Raw genomic sequence first — 22,459 nt, 5'->3', positions numbered from 1 at the left:
GCAGGCAAGGAAGGATATGCCCTGGACACCAGTAAGGGATTCAGAAGGGAAAAAAAAAAAAAAAAGAAAAACAAAAACCTGTAAAAGCTTCAAAGTGATCAGTGTAGGGAAGCCAGGACTCTGTTTGGCTTGCATTAATTTATAGTGGCTTTTGGACACAAAAACTGGATATGCTTTGGGGCCTCATCAACTCTGGGTGCATCCCAAAGCCCTTTCAGGTCATTTGTACAGGTTTTCAATGTTCTAATAAAGTATGTTACCCACAGGCCTATGTGTTCTGTGTCTAATCTATCTATTGTGACAACTTCGAGCTAGGACAGGCAAGAGTCTACAGTTCTGATGGTCAAGGCCTCTGAACGATCCTCTGTTAAATGACTGGTTCTCGGGGTGGCTTGTCTTTAGGTCACTGGGCTGTGCTCTGGAAGGGGATTATGGGAGCCTGGTTCACTGTCTCCCAACTGATGAGATGTGTGACTTTGTCAAGCATGCCTGCCAGGATATGTTGATGACAGACACCAAAAGCACTGAGACGGATGATCATGGACTGCAGCTTCAGAACTCTGAGCCAAGATAAACCTTTTTCTAGGTTGCCTCAGATACCTGTAAAACAATTTTTTCCTTCCCCTAGGTGCAGCAGCATATAAGCCTTTAAATCTCACCCAGAGTCTTGGGCCAGCCATGTCTACATAGTGAGTTCCAGGCTACGGAGGGTTACATATTGAGATCCTGTCCAGTCCCTTAATTTTATGTATGTATGTAAGTTCTGTGTGTGTGCACGCACGCGTGTGAGCATTCAAATGTACCACTCAAGTGTCTAATGTGCTAGTACGTGGAGTAAGGATACAGATAAGACTTTCAAATCCCTCTGTAAAACAGAAACGGGCCACCGAGGCAGAGTGCCCCCTGGGAATTCTGAACAATGGGAGCTTAAGGCAGTGAAGCAATCCTCTGACATTCTGAAGGAAAACTAGTTTGAATAATCCTACAGTGAATCCCTTCAGTGTACAAGTGAGATAAACAGTTCCAGATACTGAAGATTTAAAAAAAAATCAACTTCCACACTCACCTCGGGAAGTTATTAGATAATGTGTGACCAAAACACAGTAAACAGGGAGAGGAAACAGGGTCTAGAACCAGGACCATGGCTGGGGATGCAGCTGAGGAAGTACTTGCCTAAGATGCTTGAGACCCTGGGTTCAGTCCCCTGCACTGTATAAACTAGGCATAGTGGCACCTACCTGAAATCTCAGAATTTAGAAGGTAGAGGCTGTAAATTTAAGATCATCTTCAGCCACCTAAGGAGACCGTGGCTAGCATGGGCTAGAGGCCTTGGGGGAAAAATCCCGGAACTTCCCAGTCTAATAACAAAAGGGGATCTAAAAAGCTGTGCACAGAGGGGCAATCAATGACTTAGGTTCAAGGTCACTTCAGAGGCATCAAGATAAAACTGGAGACAGCACCAGAGGACTGTCTTGAGATTTCTGACCATTGAAAAGAACTTGTGGTTTATTTAGGCATAAAGACACGAGAAATGAATTAAAAGAGAAGGAAGAGAAGATGATTAATTCCAGGAAGTAAAGGGTGGCGAGGGAGCCACCGGGTGTGTACTAGTGGCTCAGGCAGCATGTGATACAAAGTGCTCGGGTCTTGAGACAGTGGTGACTCTGCGGTCACCAAGATTCGGTGTCTGGGAGCAGTCTCTCAAGAGCAAAGAGGAGCTGAACAGTAGGACAGGAAGAGGAAATGTGGAATGTTTAAGGATAAAAAGAGGGGCATCGTGTTGGCTAACTGTGGACCGTGGTGACTGAAGAAAGGGGCTGGTGCTGGGTCAGCAGGGGGACACAGCACGCGCGCCCCTCACAGTAAGACCTAGGACGGGGGTTTGAGATTCCTCACGATCCTGTCTTCCCTCTCCAATCCAGCTCTGAAGACAGTGATTCTGGACACTACTTGGTGCCAACAACAGAGGCCTAAAGCTGTCCAGAGGCAGTAGTAGCTGGAGACCCCAAGGCAGGGGTAGTTCTGACCTCCTGGGTACTGGCCTCAGTGTTCGTAGGTCACTGATCAAGAGCAAGATGTTGGGATTGTTTTAGAAACTCCCTTCACAAGGACTACTCTGCAGAGGCAATTTATTAACCACAGTTGCTGCCTGAGTCACGGTACCTAGATGCTTTCGGAGACACAGATGGCCCTGGGGAGTCCCACCTGCTCAGCTCTGGGTTTGGAGGCCATGAGTTCTGCTAACTACACCAGGGGATGATCCACCAGCACTCAGGGCACAAACTCACACCGCCTTGGACACTTGAGTGGGTCTGGACTATGTTCATTCTCGCTTCTTCAGATATTTAACTCTAGTGGGGTAGGAAGCCAGGGAAGGTAGGCAAGAGCAGTTTGGGGAAAGAGGAACCTCAAGTCTGAGGACAGCAAAAAGGTTTCAGATGTCACTCAATGCCTATGAGCACTGGACAACTGAACCAGAAAATGACGCTGATGCGGCCCCTACTCAGCAGAGAGCACAGAGTCAAGACAAATGGATGCTCAGGAAGGAGGGGGTCATTTGGTCTTCAGAGCAGGAGATCCCAGAGGAAACGGGGCAGGGGGGTGAGAAGTTAGAACAAGAAATACGGAGCAACAGCGCTGAGAGAGCTTGGCCGTGGCGGTGGGGACATGGGTGCGATGGGATGTGATGCCCCTCGACTCCCCTCCACCTCCCGCTCTGGCCAAGCATGTCCTCCATCACACAGTTTTGGGATCCCACAGAAAGGAAGCTTCCACAGGTATGGGATCCAGGCAACCCTTCTTCATCTCAAGAGTCCTTGAATCTCAGAGAACTGCAGATTCTGTAGTGTGGCCTAGGCAGGTTCTGGAATTCAGGGTCTCAGCGTGAGGCGTGTTCCTGGCCACTTGAGCCACAGGAAGGGAACCAGACGCCGGGTGAAGGTGGCCGTGAAGGTGTAAATGAGTTCCTGTGACTCTGCATTGGTGAACGTCACGGTGCCCCCCTTCATAATCCAGGGCGATGCCCACTCTCCGGGGCCGCAGCACTGGGAAGAGCTGGGCCTCGGGGCTCGTGTTAGCCCAGATGCCTGAGGAGGAGAGCCGAAGGGCCCACACACCATCCTCTGGCCTCAGGGACAGGTCCCCTTTCCTCTTCATAGAGTCTTTGGCCACTCCCACCATGCAGCTTTCCAGAACTTCCTCCTCCTCTTCTTCCTCTTCCTCCTCTTCCTCCCCTAGTGATTCCTCATCCTCATCTGTTTCCCAATCTTCATATCCATCCCCATAGCCAGCCTCCTCATCTTCTTCCTCCTCTTCCCCTTCTTCTTCTTCTTCCCCCTCATCCTCATCCTCTGACCAGCCTTCTCGCTCCAACTCCACTTCCCAGTACACCTTGCCCCAGGTGAAGCCCTTGCTGCCCAACACCCCTGGCTCACAGTCAAACTGCTGGGGGTGCAGGCCATCACTCTGGTACTGGCTGGTATAGGTCACACACTTCCAGTCTTCCGAGAGCTGCAGGTACCCACTAGCCGACTGTGGGTCCAGGGTGACACTCACTGTGGGGAAACGGAGGAAGGAATGGTGTCAATGGCAGGCTGGGAAGACCACTGTCCATATGTAGTGTCAGTGCTGCCTCACCGCACAACCCAAAGAGTACTGTTTACGTCAGTCTCTGTGAAGGGTGTCCCCTAGAGGCACTCAGCACACACAGCACAGGTCTGGGTAGGATGACCTCTGGCTGTTTGCTCTGAAAGGACCACGTGGTCAGGTAGATGAGAAGGACCAGAAGTGCGACCTGTGACATCAAAGCATCACCAATACTGTAGACTACACAGTACCCAGAAACGCAAGGCATGGGCCACCTTTGGGCGATACCAGAGGGGATTCCACAGCGGGGAGTGTTTTGTTTACTCACCTGTCTTGTACTCCAAGTCTCTCAGCAACTTGCCTAAGGAGGAAAAAGAAGAAGGAAATGAGCTTCAGACTAGCAAACTCATGAACCTGTTTCTTACTTGGTATTAATTCTAGGACAGGGTTCCATTGGAGATCCCAAAGAGAGAAGATACAGATGCTAGAGCTCCTTGGAAGAATGAGATGGGAGAAAATGGAAGTGAGGAGCCAGGAAACTTCCAAGCCTGGTGCTGTCCCCAGTGCTTACCCTGGAACTGCCTGAGGCCTCGCTGCAGAGAGAGAAGTTTATCTGAGAATTCTCCTGCTTTCCTCTTAACCATGTGAGGGATGGCTTTCCCAATCCAGAACTTCTTCCGTGGGTACCTGAAAACGTGACAGACACAACAACCTGTCATTTGGCTCTTCTTGCTTTTCTGCCAGTGCCTGTGACAATTCTAGAGCAAGCAGGAAAGCCTTGATTATCCCTAATCAAGAGACAGAAAAGCTGGTTAAAGACAAAACCAGGACATAAGGCCACCAAGCAGATCCCACAAGTGAGCACTCTATCAAGCCAGGCTTGGATGCTACCGCTGGTCTTCAGGTGAAGACAATAAGCCCAGTCGGACGGGGAGAGAACGGCCTCTAGCCTTCAAAGACTACGCTTTCTTAAAGGCCATGGGATGGAACAAGGGCTGCCTTGCCTATCACTCCCCATCATTTACACGGACCATGACCACAGAAGTAGGAGTAACAATGAGCAAAGGAAACTCTTACCTGTTGGCAAAGTCCTTGCTGTCCTGCAAAGGAAGAAAATGCAAGCACCAAGGTGAATTAAGTAAAACTGCATCCATAAGTCAACACCATATAACAGGCAGGCACACAACAGCAAGCAAAATATACATGGCTTCCTCCCCTAGGGAGCGATAGTCAAGAGGGGCTAGAAAACAAACAATGGGCTGGAGAGATAGCTCAGTGGTTAAGAGCACTGGCTGCTCTTCCAGAGGATCCAGGCTCGATTCCCAGCACCCACATGCAGCTCACTACCATCTACAACTCCAGTTTCAGGGAACCCAATGCCTTCTTCTGGCTTCCACAGGCACCAAGCATACAAGTGTGTACAGACATACATTCATGTAAAAACACCCATATACATAAAATAAAATAAAATGAGCAAACAACATAAGGGCACAAATAACCAGAGGTGGCGAGTGACCTGGCTTCAAGGAGACACTTAAGCTAGGGCTTGAAGAATGATAAAGTACTGGCCAGGTACAGACTGGTAAGAAATGGAAAAGGGTTCAGAGAGGAGGCAGGGCCAGATCACAGCAGGCAGGATGGGGTGACACAGAGTGGGATAAAAGGCAACTATCCCTAGCACCCATTCCCTGACCTCTCCGCTTTTAAACGTGTGTGTGTGTGTGTGTGTGTGTGTGGTGTATGTGTGTGCGCGCGCGCGCGTTATACCATAATGTATGTATGTGGAGGTCAAAGGACAACTTGGGGGAGCCGGTGCTCTCCTTCCACCATGTGGGTTCTGTGGGTTAAACTCAGGTGACCATGCTTGGTAGCAGGTGCCTTTATCTGCTAAGCCATGTTACATGTCCTTTCTCCTTCTTTATAATACTAAACTCCTTAAGTTCTGGCATGACTTGTGACCAATCAAGAAACTACATTTCCCACATTCCCTACAATGAAGTCTGGTCATGTGACTAAGTCCCAATGGGATGCAGGGGGGAAAAGACCAAAACTTCTCATTTTTGTTCTTTAAAAAAAAAAAAAAATTGCTTTCTAGTTCCTTTCTTCTCATTGGCTGAACTTTGAACAGTGATTTTACGGCTGAGAACAATACTCCCAAGACTAGACAGCGGCAAATAAATCAAGTCTTGGATGACCTCATGGATGTCTCTAGACTCACACCTCTGAACTGCTGCGAAGACAGAAAGGAACTTCTGCTCTACATGAGCGATTGGGCAGCAGCTAGCAGAGACCCTAGGTGACCAGTCACTTGGCTGCTCCTCGGCAAGTGCTGGCCGGAGGTGATGGGAACAGGGGAGGTCACCCTGGAGGCCGCTGTGGAACAGGGAGTTGGAAACGGCAGCAGGGGGCACAAGAGAGAAGCTGGGCATCCCATGACTGTTCTAGAGCATCCCAGTAGATATGCTGGCCAAGGATCACTAAGGACAGGCACCTTGTGCAGGAAGAAGACGGTGGTGCTGTCTGCATGAGGGGAAGACGTGCAGAAGGGCAGCAAGGGTGGGAACACCTCGTGAGATGTTGCTTTGCTGAGCCTGAAGCCCCACCATTCTGTGTTGACTGACTTTCACCTGCCTCTCACTCAGTCCACAAACCTTTGCTAAGTGATTCCTTGTGCCAGGCAAGCACTGACCTACAAGTATGAAGTAGCAATAAAAAAGACACATCCCTACCTGTGTAGAGCAGGCATCCTAGCAGAAGGAAGCAGACAAGAGAGGGAGAAAAAAAAATCAACATAAAAATATATATAACATCATATTGTGTTAGTGACAGGTGCTAGGGGAGTTAGAGGGTGAAGGGGAATGGGCAGAGGGCAGGCTGGCTTCTCAGGGAGGTACAATTTGGAAAAGAAGTGCAGCTGTCAAACTGTGGTGGTTAAGGACTTGTTCCAGAAGGTTTGAGGGGATTTGCTCGGGGGAAACCCAAATACAGACAAAACCTGCTAACACCAGCATCCTGTGTCGTTTTTAAACAGAAACCCTATTTTCCCTCCTCAGCACTTGCCACCATGGGAGCTTCGGGGGCAGAGCCCCGAGGCACAGACTGGGGCTTCTGCATAGGAGCTACCCCAGGGCAGATCAGGGGAAATACTCTCTAGACAGACACCCTGGTGACAGACCCCAGCACACTCAGCTGCCCCACTCACAGATCATATTTACACACCCACACACGGACGGGCTCCTGGGAGCCTGATGTGCTCCTTGAAGGGAAAGAAAGAAGTGGAACAAGGGAGAGGAGACAAGGGACCTAGAGTCTGATAAAAGAAATCTAGAGAAGAGGCAATGTCTATCTAGATACAAAGGAAGGAGACGGGAACGTGGGACCAAAGAGAAAAGTACAAAGCCTGGGGGCAGGATACCTGGCTAAATTGGACCTCATTCCTAATCAGCCCCAGGGCCTGGACCAACAGCCCTTTTACCTAAGGCTCAGTGTGCTACAAAGAGAGGCCTCCTATTTACGAAGCTTGTGTTAGGGACTGGCGTCACCGTCTCTCGCCCCCGGCTACTGATGTGCCTTGCCGTTGGCCTGGAATCCCGTTTCCTAGAGACCTTTGTGTGTCTCCGCTGGCGGAAAGGTTCATTACCTCAAACCACAGAGTCAGAGGAACCGAGCAGACAGCCCTTTCCTGGCTTATAAGGGAAGGAGGAAGAGGTGTACCATGCAATCTGACAGCCTGCTCTCCCTGCGTGTCCTGAGGCACCTCTCATACCTGTCAATCTCTAGGAGGATGCCCCAGTGTCCACAAGAACCGCCCATCTATCTTCCTTCTTCACTTGGCCTCCCCTTAGATGCATCTCGGGATCCTGGCAGCCAGAGCTCAACCTTGCCTCATCTCCAGAGCCATATAAGGCATCTACCAATAAGTACCTACCTCAGCCACATCTATAAAATCCCAGCACTCGGAAGGCTGAGACAGGAAGACTGATGTGGGATTCCCCTCTGTATGCTATCAATATATTTTATTACCATTGGTTATTAAAGAAGCTATTTTGGCCAATGGTTTAGCAGAGTAAAGCCAGGCAGGAAATCTGAACAGAGAGAGAGAGAGTAGACGAAGTCAGGGAGACACCACACAGCTGCTGAAGGAGAAAGATGGTAGGCCACAGTCTCGTGGCGAAGCACAGATTGATAGATACTGGTCAAGATGTAAGAGTTAGCTAAAAATATGCCTAAGTGATTGGTCAAACAGTGCTGTAATTAATATTGTTTCTGTGTTATTATTTGGGTCTGGGCAGTTGGGAAACGAATGAGCAGTCTCACGTCGTGGAAGGAAGATGATAAGAGACCTTCAGTTCTACGGTACTGTAAGATTTCTTAGACACTTTCTGTAGATGATGATGACTTTCCTAGAGTGATATCAGGTCAGTGTTTAAGCTCATGTGGAGAGACAGGTAATACTACCACACCCATTCATTTATTTTAGACAGTGAAGCTGAGGACCCAGGAGGAGGGATTTCCTCAAAAGCCAGATAAGAGTGGCAGCCCAGGCCCTACCCTGTCCCCGACTCGGGCCCTGGGCCTCTCACCTGCATTAGCTCCGCAGCAGGCTGCCGTGCCTTGCCTTCCAGCTCGGAGATGACAAGAGTCAACCGGCCAAGCTCACTGACGCCCCGGGTCTTGAACTTCTCCCTGCCCTCAGTGAGGAGCTGCTCCAGGGTGGCCAGCTGGTCTAGCAGGTGCTGCTCCCGCTTCTTTAGAAACTGGTGGCCTTGCTTAAACTCCGCCACGATGTACTGCCTCTGCTCCTGCAGCTTCGTCTGTAAGGGCAGGGGTGGGTATGTGTGCGTGACATCTCTAGGAACTGGGGCCCGCTCGATCCTCTGAGGACTCCTAGACCTTCAGTAGAAAGTCACGGGGTGCTCCTGCTCCACTCTCTTCTCCTTACGACTTGTCAATCAGTCCATTTCCTTCACTGCTCTCAAAGCCAACCCTGCCTGACTGCTGTAACAGCCTGTTCTAAGTGACCAGTGTGTCTTGGAGCAAAAGGAAGCCAGTGTGTCCCACTGATGACACTTCACCCTTCTAGATAGTATTCAAATTCCTCTTTCAGGAAGCTCTGCGTGAGGGATGATATCTATGCTCAACCTTTCCCCCTCCAGCATCCCTACTACTCTGTACACACTAAGTGCACCCTATCCCTCCCATGTGGGGCTGGACTGCGAGTACCCAGGGACCGAGTCCTGTCCTGTAGGCTGGAGTCTGCCTGAGTCCTCGGTCCCTCTTGGTAGATGAGGGCGTCCAAGCACACCAGGACCTAGAGGTCCTTTGTGGAGTTGAGTTCTCTCCAGCTTTACTCTCTCTTTCACGGCCTGACGACACACTGCTAGGCCTGACCCCAGAATCCCTCCAATGCCCACTTTCCCAACACACTCCCACACTCCCCCACAACTGGACCCACCTATCAGCTGTCCCTCCAGACCTGTCTAAGCGAAAACACACAATGTGCTACCTACCAGTCTTCCGTACTGTCCCAGACAGCCTCAATCAGAGCTGTTCAGACCGTCCTTGTCCTATTGCTGGCATCCCCTCCCAAACACCCCCAGCTGCTTCTCTACTCAGGAAATCACATCTTCACCCTTAGAGCACAAAGTCAGGTTCTTCAGTTCCTGCAGGGACACGGCAGGCCAACCTTCCCCATATTTGTGCTAGCTCCAGTTGGTCTGAAGCCAGCCTAGCACCCATACTTTTAAAGCACTCCTAGAAACACTTCCCACCTTCCCGGTCCCTCCCTGGAACACACATAGCCTCTCAGCCACGACTTCCACGTACCAGCGCAGCCAGAATATCAGCTTCTCCCTTGGCCTGAAAGCCCTGAATTTTTTCTCTGTCTCTCCTTAGGGTGTTCAGGTGGTTCAGGATTTTCTCCTGGGGAAAGACAAGCAGTGGAGAGAGATTAGTGTCCTGAGCTGTGGCAGGCAGGACACCAGACAGAACGGCCCTCCCCTTAGGCCTGGGGACTCACTCTGTGAGGCAGGGCAGCCTTCTCCACCAGGACGGCAGTGTGGGGTCTGTGCTCGCGGGACTCACGGCACATCACACAGAGCAGCTTGCCGTCGTCTTCACAGTAGTAGTGCAGCTTTTCCTGGTGCCGCTCACACAGCTTCATGTCCTGCGGCTCTCGGGCCAGCTCTCCCGGCTGCCTGCCAGAGTCCACCTTCAGCCGCTCAATGTTCTCCACCAGACTGGCGAGCTGCCACACAGGCCGGATGTTCTCCTTCTTGAAGGGCTTCTTGCAGAGCGGACAGACTGGGCGACTCCCAGATATGGGGCGGATATCACCTGTGCAGCTGCGGCAGAAGACATGGCCACAGTCGATGGTCACCGGGTCCCGCAGATAATCCAGGCAGATGGAGCAGGTCACCTCTTCCTCCAGGCTCCTCAAGGGGGCTGAGGCTGCCATTGTGCCCTTAGATTAGGGGGCGGGGGCGGTCTCTGTTCCCTGGTAGGGTTTGTCTTCCTCAGAGACCAGACCTGAAATCAAGAGCAGACTCAGCAAAAAGGAGAAGAGCAAGCAGCACCCCTGCCCAGGATTGTTCAAGCTGAGATCACAGGGAGCCAGGAAAGGAGAAATCTTCTGTGGCTGTTCTGGGCTGTGCAGGCAGGGCCTTTCCAGGGACACAGAAGGTCGGCCTCCACGGCTCCATCCTTCGTCCTACCCCCGTGACAACAGAAGTCATGAGTATTTTGAACCTCAGTTTATCCATAAAATGGAAAGAGAGGCCGACCGGGGATTCTAAGCAGGAGAATCTGTTGGGAACACTACGCATAGGCCTGGTTCCTAGAAGGAAATCAGGGAGAGAACCCAGACGCCTGGCTCCTCAGTCCTCTGGATGGATTCTAGGAGCAGAAACTGGAAATGGCACCAGGAATGCAGGGTCCTGCCTCACGGGAAGCTGGCTCTGCTATGGACACAGGGACAGTAAGTAACCCTGCAGGTTTGCAGTGCTGGGACAGCGACACCATCACTAATGGGTACAATGAGAGCCATCAACAGAGCTCAGAGACGGTAAACACACAGACACACGCAGACATAATACCTGCTGCAGCCCACATGGCCCACGGAGACAATGCAATTTTGATTCCCTAGGGATCTGGTATGAAGACACACAAACGTGCTCCGCAGGGGACAGAACTATACAAACATGAGGATTATACTGCGGAGAATACGAACCAAAAGACCCTGGTTTAGACCTGTGTGGCTCTTAAAAATATATATAATAAATATAAAAAAAAATGTACATACCAACCTGAAATGGAATTCATCTGGCAAATGAAGATGGATCAAGTCCCCAGAATGTTAGCAGAAATGTTACCGGTGTCTGATCTAATCCCTCGGTTTGCTTTTGAGGGCCAACCAGCGTTCTCAGTTTAACCCACTGCAGAGGGTTTGACAAAGGAAAGGAAATGGAACTGTGGGGCTCCCGACGCCTTTTCTAGCCACTTATAGAATGGCCTGGAAGTTTAAAAGCCAGGCCAGCTTTTTGTTATTTTTGTTTGTTTGCTGGAAAGAATGGGGTACCTCTAAGGGCAGAATTTACAATTTCCTATGAAGAGCTCAGCTACAAGTCCTTTTTTTCCACATAAAATATGACGCCCTCACCACGAGAAGCCCACATTAAGCCAGTTCGTGCTGGGCCCAGTGGGTCTTTAGATCTTTTTAAGCTGAATGAAAACTATGCTGTCCATTATAGTTAACACCGCAGGGCTTACAGAAGATCCCTGGGCAATGCTGCAGAAGGGTTAACAGAATCAGATACTGAGACTAGCCAAGACAGCACCTGATTAGTATTGTTTAGAATTAGTGAGGCCCCCTTGGGGCTTCAAGAGAGTAGGGAGACAATATAAGCACTCAGCAGCTGCCACTACAACAACACAAATGTCACCAGACATCAAGGCCATTAGGTGACCGGTTTGGGGCAGTCCCTACAATGCCACAGTGAATTATTTCCTAATGCACTTTAGGAGAAACCCAGTGGTTGGTTACCTTAACCAAGCAACCAAACCGGTCATCACTAAATAGAAAAATCTGGCACAGGCTGATAAGGAACTTTAAGAGGTAAGCACCATCACCTGGGGCTGGAGAGGAGCCTCAGTTGTTAAAAACCTTGCTGCTCTTCTGGAGGTCCCAGGTTCGATATTCCTAGCACCCATATGGCAGCTCACAACTGTGTGTGGCTCTAGTTCCAGGGAATGTGACAACCTGCCTCTCCAGACATATGGTGTGCCGACAAAATTACAGGCAACACACACACACACACACACACACACACAAGAAATAAAGCTAAGTGAAAACAAACACTATCATCCATGAAGCTTTCTTGCCAAAAATATATTTGACTTGAGTGACCGTAATCAAGCCTTCAGATTTAACTTCCAGCTTATGGAAAACATAGGCAATTTTGAAAAACACTGCACTAAGTTATCACAGAGAAGGTGCTACTAACGCGAAGTTAAAACCACACCATGGGGAAACAATCAGACAAATCCAGAACTGGGGCAGCCACAGACCAATTGGTCTTTTAAAAAGACCAGGGTAGAGACAGAGAGATGGCGCGGAGGCATCTGCTGCCAAGACTGACAACCAGGATCCCCAAGATAAAAGGGAAGAGCCCATTCCTGCAAGCTGTGCATACACACACAGACGAGAGAGAGAGAGAGAGAGAGAGAGAGAGAGAGAAATAAAAACTAAAGAAGACCACAGTAATAGCAAGCAAGCACAAAAGATAAATCTAGCCTGGATTCTGGCTTCAAAATGTAGTTATAACAATGCTTCAGGGACTATCAAGAAAGATTTAAATGGAAATAATCTTAATGGCACTTAGTGATAGTTTTACGGTATAGTTTATGAAGACCTCTGCTTTTCAGCAATAGATGCTACAATATTTAGTTTCGTAACTACAATTCACATCGAGATGGTTTCATAAAACTATACAAAAAATGGGGGGAACAAAGGTTATGGCTTTCTATTGCATTAAAAAGGTCTGTAACCACTAGAATTGTTGAAACCAGAGTACTGAAAACCTAACCAATGCTCTACTGAACTAATGTTTGGGTCAGAACAACCAAAATCCATGCTAACTGTTCAGAGTCTTGTTTCTAGGTCACCATAACCTGAGAGGCCAACCCCACTGACTGACTACAAAAGACTCCTCTTTGTGTTTTATGTAAGACGCGAGGTATAAACTCAAAACCTTGAATAATCCAGGCTCAAAGTTCAGGTTCTAGAATCCCTTAACTAGGTGACCAACAATTTTGGGGCAATGGAATCTGCCATTTAAATGTGCTATTTCACACACACAGGCTTGGCCCTGTTAACCACTATGCTAAAGGGCACAGAGCTAGGAAGCAGTCCCAGTGCCAAAACTTAGGCCCAATCCACGCCACTTCCTTACCCCAGCACACCGTGAACCGGGGCCTGAGAGCAGCTCCTCTGATGACAGCCAGATGAGCTCAGCTATGCAGAAGGCTCAGTAAACTGAGCAGTACTGACGACAGGAAAGGCGCAAGCATTCTTCACGTCAGGCTGAAAGCACGCTAGACTTCACTACAGGCCGGCTCAAGCATTCCTGCTAAGACAGCACTTTCTGCTTTTCAGTGACGGAAGGAGCTCAAGCTTGCATAATTAAGGGAAAAAAAATGCTGGGGGAGAGGGGGAGGAAGGGAGGAGGGCCCGAGGAAGACCACACCCATTCCATAGTTTATTCTGTCAGGTCAAATGCAAACCACCCTTCACAAACTCTTGTGCTCTATTTGACGAGGCAGAATCTCGGCACTAAGCAGCTCAGGCTGGCCTCGAATGCTCTCTTCTCCTGCCTTTGCCTCCTGAGAACTGGGATCACAGCCGTGTGCCTCTGCTGGGATTCTAAAAATACCTTTCCCAGGTAACTACGTTCCCGCATTTTATCATATACACCTTGACGGTGTTCTCTCTGATTACCTCCACAATAAGATGCAAACATTATCCTCCCCTCCATGCCTGGCTCCAGACAGCAGAAACCATAGAAAGATAGAGTCACGAAAATCATCTTAAGTGAGCGGTTCACATCTTGTTTTTTAATTGGCAATCTGACACAACCTAGTGTCACCTGGAACACGGAGCCTCAGTTGGAGAACTGCCTAAATGAGACTTGTGGGCACGTCTGTGAGGCACTGTCTTGATTGTTTACTGATTGAGGAGCGCCCAGCACACTGTGGACAGTACTTCCCCTAGGCACAGTCTTGAGGCCGAGCAGTAAGTGAGCTAGTAGATACTGTTCCTTTAAATTCTTGCATTCCTGCACCGACTTCCCTCCATGATGGAGCATGACCTGGAAATTTAAGCTGAAATAAATTCTTTCCTCAAGTTGCTGTGGTTAGACTGTTTTACCCCAGCAGTAGAAAAGCAAATTAGGAAAGTTCGCCACCACTCCCTGCTCAAAGGGGAGTTCTGAATCCACAGGAAGCTACTGCCTATTACCTTGCGCCTGAAGCCATATGCACCCCTGCCCCTGGAGCAACGGATCTCCAGCCCCTCCAGTGAGCCAGAAATCAGCTACAGTTCCACAGAAGCAAGGAGATGCCAAGAAAAAGGCCTGCAATACTCTCCATCCACCGCTGAGTCTCCCTCTGGCTCTTCACGAAGCTGAGGCTCTCATAAATACGGAACCTGCAACAAGGGGGCGGGGGCGGGGGCGGGACAAGGGACACTGTCATTTCTGGCAACGCAGTGTGGATCCTGGGCACGATTCTCGGCTGTGAGAATCACTGAGTTGCACACACTCTGAGGAAGTGTTACTGTGAAGGTCCACACCTCCCAGGCAGACGCTTTTGCTCTTGCTCCCACCCCTGCCCTAGCCCAGTTTGGAAGGGAATGTATCCAAGCTCCGGCCCCACATTTCTTCACAGCCACAATTTTTGCTCTAGGTGCTAAATCCCCCTCCCCCACCTATGGTTTCTTCTGCCCCACATCTAGCACCTTACTTCCTGCTTCCTCAAACTCCTATGAGCCAGAGAGCTTCTAGAAGACAATGAATCCCCAGGTGCGGACTACAGTACCCAGAGAGGCAAACAGAGGAGCCTAGGTTTTCAGTCTGACACTCAGGGATCTTTCAATTACCCCAGCAGTTCCTCAAACATGTCTCTGGGTTTCCCAACAGGAGGCCCTTTTTTTCTGTCATCCCAGAATACTTAGCTAAAGGCTCCATGCACTGTGAGACCCCACTTACGTGTTCACAGGGTACAGGTTAAGGCCTATTTCTCAATCTAAATTAAGTAAACTCTTCCAGAGGTAAATATCAGTTAGATAGAGTTTGCTATCTCTAACAAACCTGGAGAGGTTAGACTTTAGGGCAAAAAGCAATTGATCTGGCTATGTAAACCAGAGAAATGGCTACACCCCTGCTGGCTACCACACGTGAGGTATATCAGGGAAGGGCTTCTCTTAAACCTCTCACCTCGGCTGGCACTACTCCAGTTACGACGGCGGTCTTCCTTTTTGCCCCTCCAAACACACGCAGCTTAGTATAAAGTGTCACTGTGCTCACTGGTGAACTGCCCCCAAATGCGTTCTGGCGCCCCAGGGATAAAGTCAAAAATCCTTCCCTTCCTTTTCCTCTGAGAGCGTCCTGTGGACCCAGGCCTACTCCAGTCTCCCAGCTCACTTTCCGCCACTCCCACCAGTAACTCCGTCTACACAGAAGTGAAACCAAGCTCCCACCCGTCCCTCCGGCCTTGGAGTACTGATTCTTCCCAGCCTTTTCACGTCTGACTCCTTTTCCAGCGGAAGTTCTCAGCTGAACACCTCCCCCTCTGGCAATGTCTCAATCATCAGCTCACAGAAGACAAGGTTCATTCCAGGAAGATTCAAGAACTGGGCGAGAAAATGGCTGCAGAGGAATTAACTTACTATAACGGTGATAATCGCTCTCTCCCCTATGCCATCCATAAACACCCTCTCCCCCCCCACCCCCACCCCCACCACCACCACCACCACCACCACCACCACCACCACCACCGCCGCACTGCCTGGTTTTCCATTTCAAAGAATGGAATCAAGTCGAGACAGCCCATTCTGTTTTTACCAACATGGCAGTGGGGTTCACTCGAGACTGTGCTGATTTCGCCCATTTTCACTGCTGCTCTGTTCGTACTTCTGATGGCCATCTCAGTTTGGACCGTTAGAAACACCATCCCTGTGACCCTATGTGCACACACACACAAGCACACGGACTGACCCTCGATTTTACTAGAAAGGTCCAAGTTGTTTCCAAAGCAACGGTGGTGATATACGCTCCCACCAACCAGCTCCACGGACTCACCAACACCTGGCACCACCAGCTTTACAAATCTGAATCTTATCATGTGTGCATAACATGAAAAGAGGAAAATACACACACACACAGAGAAAGAGAGAGGGGGGAGGAGGGAGAGAGAGAGGGGGAGAGAGAGAGAGAGAGAGAGAGAAGAGAGAGAGAGAGAGAGAGAGAGAGAGAGAGAGAGGAGAAAGTTACAGACAGAGCAAGGAATTTGAAAGCGGCCAAAGACACTGTGCTCTCTGATCCACTAGCAAAAGTAGTTTAAAGTTTACTCTCTGGTTATTGGAGGGGCCTACAACCTTCCTTCCCCCCCCCCCCCCCCCCCCGTAGTAACTTTTTCCCCAGTTCATTTCTGGGGGTCCATGCTTAGGGTGAAGCTCTCCCCCAGTTCCAGAGTGAAGGGAAAACATCAGTACATTAACAACCCACACCCTTTGGTTCAAGTAAAAACACAAGTCCACTGCAAGTCACAAGGAGACCTAGCTGGGAAAGGGGAAAAAGTCTTGTGATTTCTCGGGAACTGGGAAGAGGTAAAGTCATTTGGTTTGCAGCTCCTAACTCAATCAATCATCACTGCTGTGCAGACTGATTGCTAATCTCTTGAGAAATAAGCCAGTCTAGGGAGATGAAGGGGAAAAGCATAACTTGACAGCACCTTTTCAAATCCTGTGCCCAAACTTAGCCCCGCCCTGAAACCTGCCAGCTCAATAAACCCTCTTTCTGCCCTTCCAGCTTGGACTTGTCTGTCACCTGTTTCGTCTTTAAGGGGTGGGGAACCTGTCAGTTGGCTGAAATACCCAAAACACCAGCCAACTGACGGAGACAGGCGAGCACACCCTCTAGAACACAAGAGACCTCCAGCCTGCTCTGGCATCTCAGGTCCTCCCGTGGCTCCTAGAACTCTGAGTAGGGAACCCAAGCCTCTTCTTCTACCATCTGCAGTCACTCAACCAAAGCCTGTACCCGAGTCCTAGTAAATCACCTGGGTTTGCACCTGGCCTCAGCGACCTGTTGTGAAGTACAAGGTTAGAGTCTTGACTTTCCTGGGCCTTCCACACCACCATGAAGAAATAAAGGTGTGGATTACGGAGCCATCCACCAGACAAACTTGACAGTAAGGTTCGGCGTGTGTACCAGCACATTTGATGTGAAGCATAAAGACACTGCTATTATAGCAGCGACCAAAGCAGGGTAAAAATGGCCGACATTTGGGGAGAATAGGCACTCTTGAGTTTTCACAAACTGGCTCTCAGGCAGGAAAGGGTCGGTTCATCAATGTAGCGAGGGGGTTAGCTGCTGCAGAAATGTCGTGGTATTTCAATCGTATTTTAATAAATAAAGCTTGCCTGATGTTCGGGAAAGTAAAACATCCTCACTAGTCAGCCTTACAGCTTTACAGGTGTACGGTAATCCCAGGAGACACACCAGTTGCCATAGAAACCGGGCACTGCACGCCTTTAACCCCAGCCCTAGAGAGGATTATAAAATGGGAGGAGACAGCTCTCAGGACACAGTCTCATTCTGAGATTCCTAGAGGCAGGATCGCAATTTCAGAAAGGTTGAGGTTAGAGCCAATGACTGGCTGTTTTGCTTCTCTGATCTTCAGGTTGAACCCCGATTTCTCTCTCTGGGTTTTTATTAATCGTGCTTCATAGGACAAAGTCTCGTCTGTTCCATTCTAGCCTCAAACTCGCTACGTAGTCAAGGCTGATCTTACACCCCTGATCCTCCTTTCCTTACCTCCCAAATGACGGGATTCCAAGAGGGTGTCACCCTACCCAGCTACACCAGTGTTTCTGAAGTTACAAATGGTGGCCTCCTCATCCTCAACGACAGGCTGCTTTCCTATTCTGTCTATATAGAAAGAGGGGGGCAGAGTAAACCTACCCCAGTCCAGGCTTCTGTTCCTAGTCTGTACTGTGGATGGGGGAGACCTTGGGGCATGGGGATCACAAGGAGGAGGTATGGCACAGAGGCATACAACTTTAACCCTGGAGGCGGAGACAGAGGCAGGGAGATCTCTGAATTCCAGGCCAGCTTGGTCCTCTTTTCATGTTACGCACACATGATGAGATTCAGATTTGTAAAGCTAGTGGTGCCAGGTGTTGGTGAGTCCGTGGAGCTGGTTGGTGGGAGCGTATATCACCACTGTTGCTTTGAAAACAGCTTGGTCTAGTGAGACCCTGTCTCAAAAATAAATAATCACAAATGGAGCCAATGAACTCAAAATCTACCCATGGGTAAATGTGACAAGGATTCGTATAGTGGGGGCAGAGCATTCAAGGAAGCTAACAGGGAGTTACTATTTTTCATCAAAGTTGAGACACCTATAAAATTATATATTAGCATCTCTAATCAATATCACACGCCATTTAACTATATAACAAATATCATTAATATTTAGCAAATATTGCCAGGTGATGGTGGTGTATGACTTTATTAAGCCCAGCACTTGGGAGGCAGAGGCAGGTGGATCTCTGTGAATTCGAGGCCAACTTGGTCTACAATAACGGGATCAAAGGTGTGTGTCTTCCTTCCTTAATGGTCCAGCCTAGAAGTGGATTGACTCACTTCAAACTAAGAGAAGGCTCAGGGGGTAAAGGCACCTACCACCTGACTTAACCCCACGTGATAGAAGGAAGAGAATTGACTCTTGCAAGCTGTTCTCTGACCCGGACACACACCATGGTATATGTGCCCCTTCACTCACTAAACTCCTCTGGGGGGAGTGGAGATCTGGCTCAAATTTACACATTCAGCCCTCAATCCTGCTTCCCCTTGCATAGTTCCCCCAAGTAAAAACATAGGGAGAGGCCCTTCATGTCCCATGCTCCTTCCCCGTCCTTGTACATTCTGCTCTCTCCGACCCAGCTTAGCCCTGAATAAAACTGTCCCCTATTTCTGCTAACACTATCACACTGCTTTATAATTGATATTTTTTGTGAGGGGTGGGTATTCTCAGACAATCAGAATGTGAAAATAAGAGCCAAAGATCTTTTTACCTCCAGTAGCTGGTACAAATCAGAGAATCACGTCCATAAAATACCATTCCCATATTCGAGACCTACGAGCTTCTCTGCTCCCAATTTTCATGAAACTCTCAGATTCCCACTTCACAAACCTACTTCAGCAGCAGGACCTGAGTATTAGGTGTTGTCTGCCACATCACCCAGATTTTCTCCTACCCACCCCTCTCAGGGAAGGCCAGCATCCAATATCCCATGTCCATCAGTTTGGCCAAAGTCAACTTCGTCCTAAAGACCAATCTTAAACTAACCCTTTGTATTTTACAGACAAAATCTTCCCATGTATTTGCTATTGTGATCCTGGGGTATAAGTCGGATGCCACCTCCAGAAGCCTTAACCCAAAAGGTTCCACCTGAGTTAGTTTGCAGAGCTCCGTGGTAACATCTAGTCCTGCTTGTTATTCTCTTGTAGAAAGTAACAAGTCACCCGCTACCCTCGTGCCTCAGTTTCCCCAACTCTTTCTTTTCTGAGACAGGGTCTCACTATAAAGAGACATTTCACACTATATAGATCAGGGTGGCCTCAGACTCAGAGATCAGTCTACCTCTGCCTTTCGGGTGCTGAGACTACAGCCAATCATCATTCCAGCTGGCAAGGCTCAGCTTCTGACTGCTTCCTCTTCTTCAAGTTGCTTGTCAGCATGTGCGTCACGTGCCTGCAGCGTTCGGAGAAGGGTGCTGGATGGTTATGAGCCACATAAATGCTGAAAACTGAACCTAGGTCCTCTGAACGGGCAACAAGTCCAGCTATCCACGGATCCGACTCTGCAGGCCCAGCTTTCTCTATCTCTTGACAAGAGGCAATTGTTTGGCCAAGTTTACCAACTTGTTTGAAGTTTGAAAGGTCACATAAAAAATGTCTGAATGCTCAAAAGGTGCCATTAAAAGAGGAAGGACACAGAGGCAAGAGTCAAAGCTGCACCAATCTGAGCAACTAAACAAAGTACTACTGGGCTACAATCCAATGCCTAAGACCAACACCTGCAAGTCCATACTGATATAAATAACCTTACAAATAAATTAATGAGGGGGACACATTTCACATACAGAATAATTTAAAATCCATAGCTCCCTAATTCCTTCAATGAGCAGAGCCGTATTTGGACTTCCTTCCAAATAACACGGTGCGCAAAGGAAGAAAAGCACAGTGCAGAACTTGACACTGTAGAAAACCAGCACACACTCAGCTGGTGAGCAGGTCAGTATCACCATAAATCTCGACAGTATGACATCCCTGCTAAGGTGTTCTGAATACGGCAACCTAATTCCATCCTTTTAACACATAAACCCAGCCCTAAGAGTAAGACATAAAATAAGAGGGTACAAATGCACAAATGCACGTAGTTTACATCGTAATGCGCCTCAAAGGTTCGTGACAGAAAGGCTTGTTTCTCTCACTGGCACGACCGGAAAACAGGACAAACTTTTAGCAGTGGGTCTCTTTAGGACACAGAGAACATCACAGAAGGGGACGGTGGGACTCTGACGGATTCCTCTCACTTTTGCTTCCTGGCTATGACAGAGAGCAGGTTTTGTCCCACTGTGCACTCCGTACTACGAGCTGCCTCAGCACAGGCCCAGATCAACAGGCACCAATGGATCATGGATTAGAACCTCCAAAACTGTGAGCCAAAATAAACCCGTTCTCTTTGTGGGTTAATTACCTGAGGTATCCGTCACATAATATCTCCCGAAACTTTAAAAGTTCACATAGACAAAGTCTAAAAACTGTCAGAGCCAACCAAATGCAATGCAGTGACCAGGAGGAGAACACAGAGGGATAAGTATTTTGGTAATGAAAGAGGAGTCAGTTGGAGGCTATATAGAACTCCACAGATTGTTCTCTCATGTTTCTGTACATCGACAACTGTTTCAAAAAATAAAGTTTTAAAAATCACAACCAGGCACCCTAGCAGATGCCTGTAATCTCTGTAATCTAAGCACGCAAGAGGCAGAAGGTAACATGGGCTGCCATGGCCGCTTTCAGACCATCTTCGGATACAGGTAGCATCCTGTCTCAATAATAATAATAACAACAACAATCATAATAATAATCAAGTTGCAACTTTAGAAACATTAATGAAAGCTTGCTTTTAGAAAAGGTGTTTTGGTTTTTAACTTGGGAGGAACGCTCTAGGGATCATGACTTCATCTAACAACAAGAGGTTCAGGCATGCATGAACGCATGTCATTCTTCCTTTTTTGAAGCACACACACATTGTCAAAATCTGGAATGCACTAGAAATTTTTAAGTGTCTCCTCTCATTCTCTCCAAAAAGTTAAATTTATACGCTTTTTATCCTTTTTTTTTTTCTTTTTTCGGCCTTCGAGACAGAGTTTCTCTCTCTAGTCCTGGCTATCCTGGAACTCACTCTTGTAAGAACAAGCTGGCCTTGAACTCAGAAATCCGTCTTCCTCTGTATCTGTCTCCCAAGTGCTGGGATTAAAGGCATCACCATCTTTTTCTCCTAAAGCTAATTAGTTAGTAAATCATCAGGGATAAAACACAGCTCCAGATACAAGGGGCAAAGCTAGTTTACTCTGAAAATAAATAAATAATAAATAAATAAGGACTTGCCTTTGGTCATGCAGGGCTCCAAGCCACCAGGTAGACCGTCATCCGGGTTCTGCTCACTTCTGGATCTTGGTTCTAGAAGAGACTGAAGTCTGGGCTGGACCTGAAGAGCAATGAACACAGCGAGCTCAGAGCGAAAGGCCCAGAAGCGAGCCGGGGATGCGGCGGGCACCCGAGCTCGCCATCCCGCGCGCCCGGGCCTGTCCAGCTCTGCCTTGGGCCCGCGGCCGCCTTCGCCGTCCCCACCCGGGTCGCGCGGCGGAGCCGCCGTGTCTCACCGGTGCAGGTCGCCTTCAGCCGCGCCACGCTCCGGGCCCGGTCACTCCTCTCGGTCTAGCTGATCCGGGCGTAGCAAGCTGCAAGCACCACAACCACCCCGCCCAGCAATCTCCCGGCGCCCGGTGCGCTCCACCGAGATTTCTCTGGGGCCAGCTCTGGGATTGGCCCTTGCCGAACTCCGCCCTCCAATGGGAACTTCAGCCTGCTTGACGTCACTAATCACCGGGCAAATCCCCAGGCAGCCGCCGTGGAGGTGAAGCGGCCGGGCCCGAGAAAAGGAAAGTGAAATCGGAAGTGGCCGGCGCGTCATGGTAGTCGCCCAGCTGCTGAGGTCGCGCGAGGCCTTGTGCGGGTTAGGGCGCAGGAGCTCCGCGGCTTTCGAGACTCTTGTTTCTGACTCCTTGGGGCTAGCGGTGGTCGGCGGTATCTGCAGGGACTGGGTTTTACATGAAATTTCCTCCTCGTGGCTTGCCCTGTATCCAGGACAAGACCAGACATCAGTCTATAGCAAGTGTTTCCAGGATACATTTACAAAAATTACCGGTGCTGTTCCCTCTTAGCAGAGCAAAGTGTACACACACACACACACACACACACACACGAGTAAAGGCACTTGCCACCAACCTAGATAACTGGAATTCGAA

The 22,459-nt window shown here is 49.1% G+C and overlaps 2 protein-coding genes and 1 pseudogene across 2 annotated transcripts in view; 2 read left to right on the top strand and 1 right to left on the bottom strand.

Annotated features, from left to right (window-relative positions):
• Window positions 1–22,459, top strand: part of LOC119822312 (E3 ubiquitin-protein ligase TRIM39) — a 102,557-nt gene that overhangs the window by 6,489 nt on the left and 73,609 nt on the right. The gene's annotated exons all lie outside the window — the stretch shown is intronic.
• On the bottom strand, window positions 1,489–21,944 carry Trim26 (tripartite motif containing 26). Its single transcript, XM_038341384.1, is given in 11 exon segments — window positions 1,489–3,002; window positions 3,004–3,554; window positions 3,914–3,946; window positions 4,157–4,272; window positions 4,663–4,685; window positions 6,315–6,332; window positions 8,169–8,399; window positions 9,412–9,507; window positions 9,605–10,113; window positions 21,540–21,639; window positions 21,815–21,944. Coding segments are annotated over 9 exon segments (1,638 nt in total). The 5' UTR covers window positions 10,043–10,113; window positions 21,540–21,639; window positions 21,815–21,944; the 3' UTR covers window positions 1,489–2,870.
• On the top strand, window positions 17,749–17,873 carry LOC119824118 (annotated as a pseudogene).

The sequence above is a fragment of the Arvicola amphibius genome, chromosome 9 (assembly GCF_903992535.2).
Source record: "Arvicola amphibius chromosome 9, mArvAmp1.2, whole genome shotgun sequence".
Taxonomy (NCBI): Eukaryota; Metazoa; Chordata; class Mammalia; order Rodentia; family Cricetidae; genus Arvicola; species Arvicola amphibius.
Note: the sequence above shows the minus strand (reverse complement) of the source record. Positions and strands in the feature narration are given on the sequence as shown.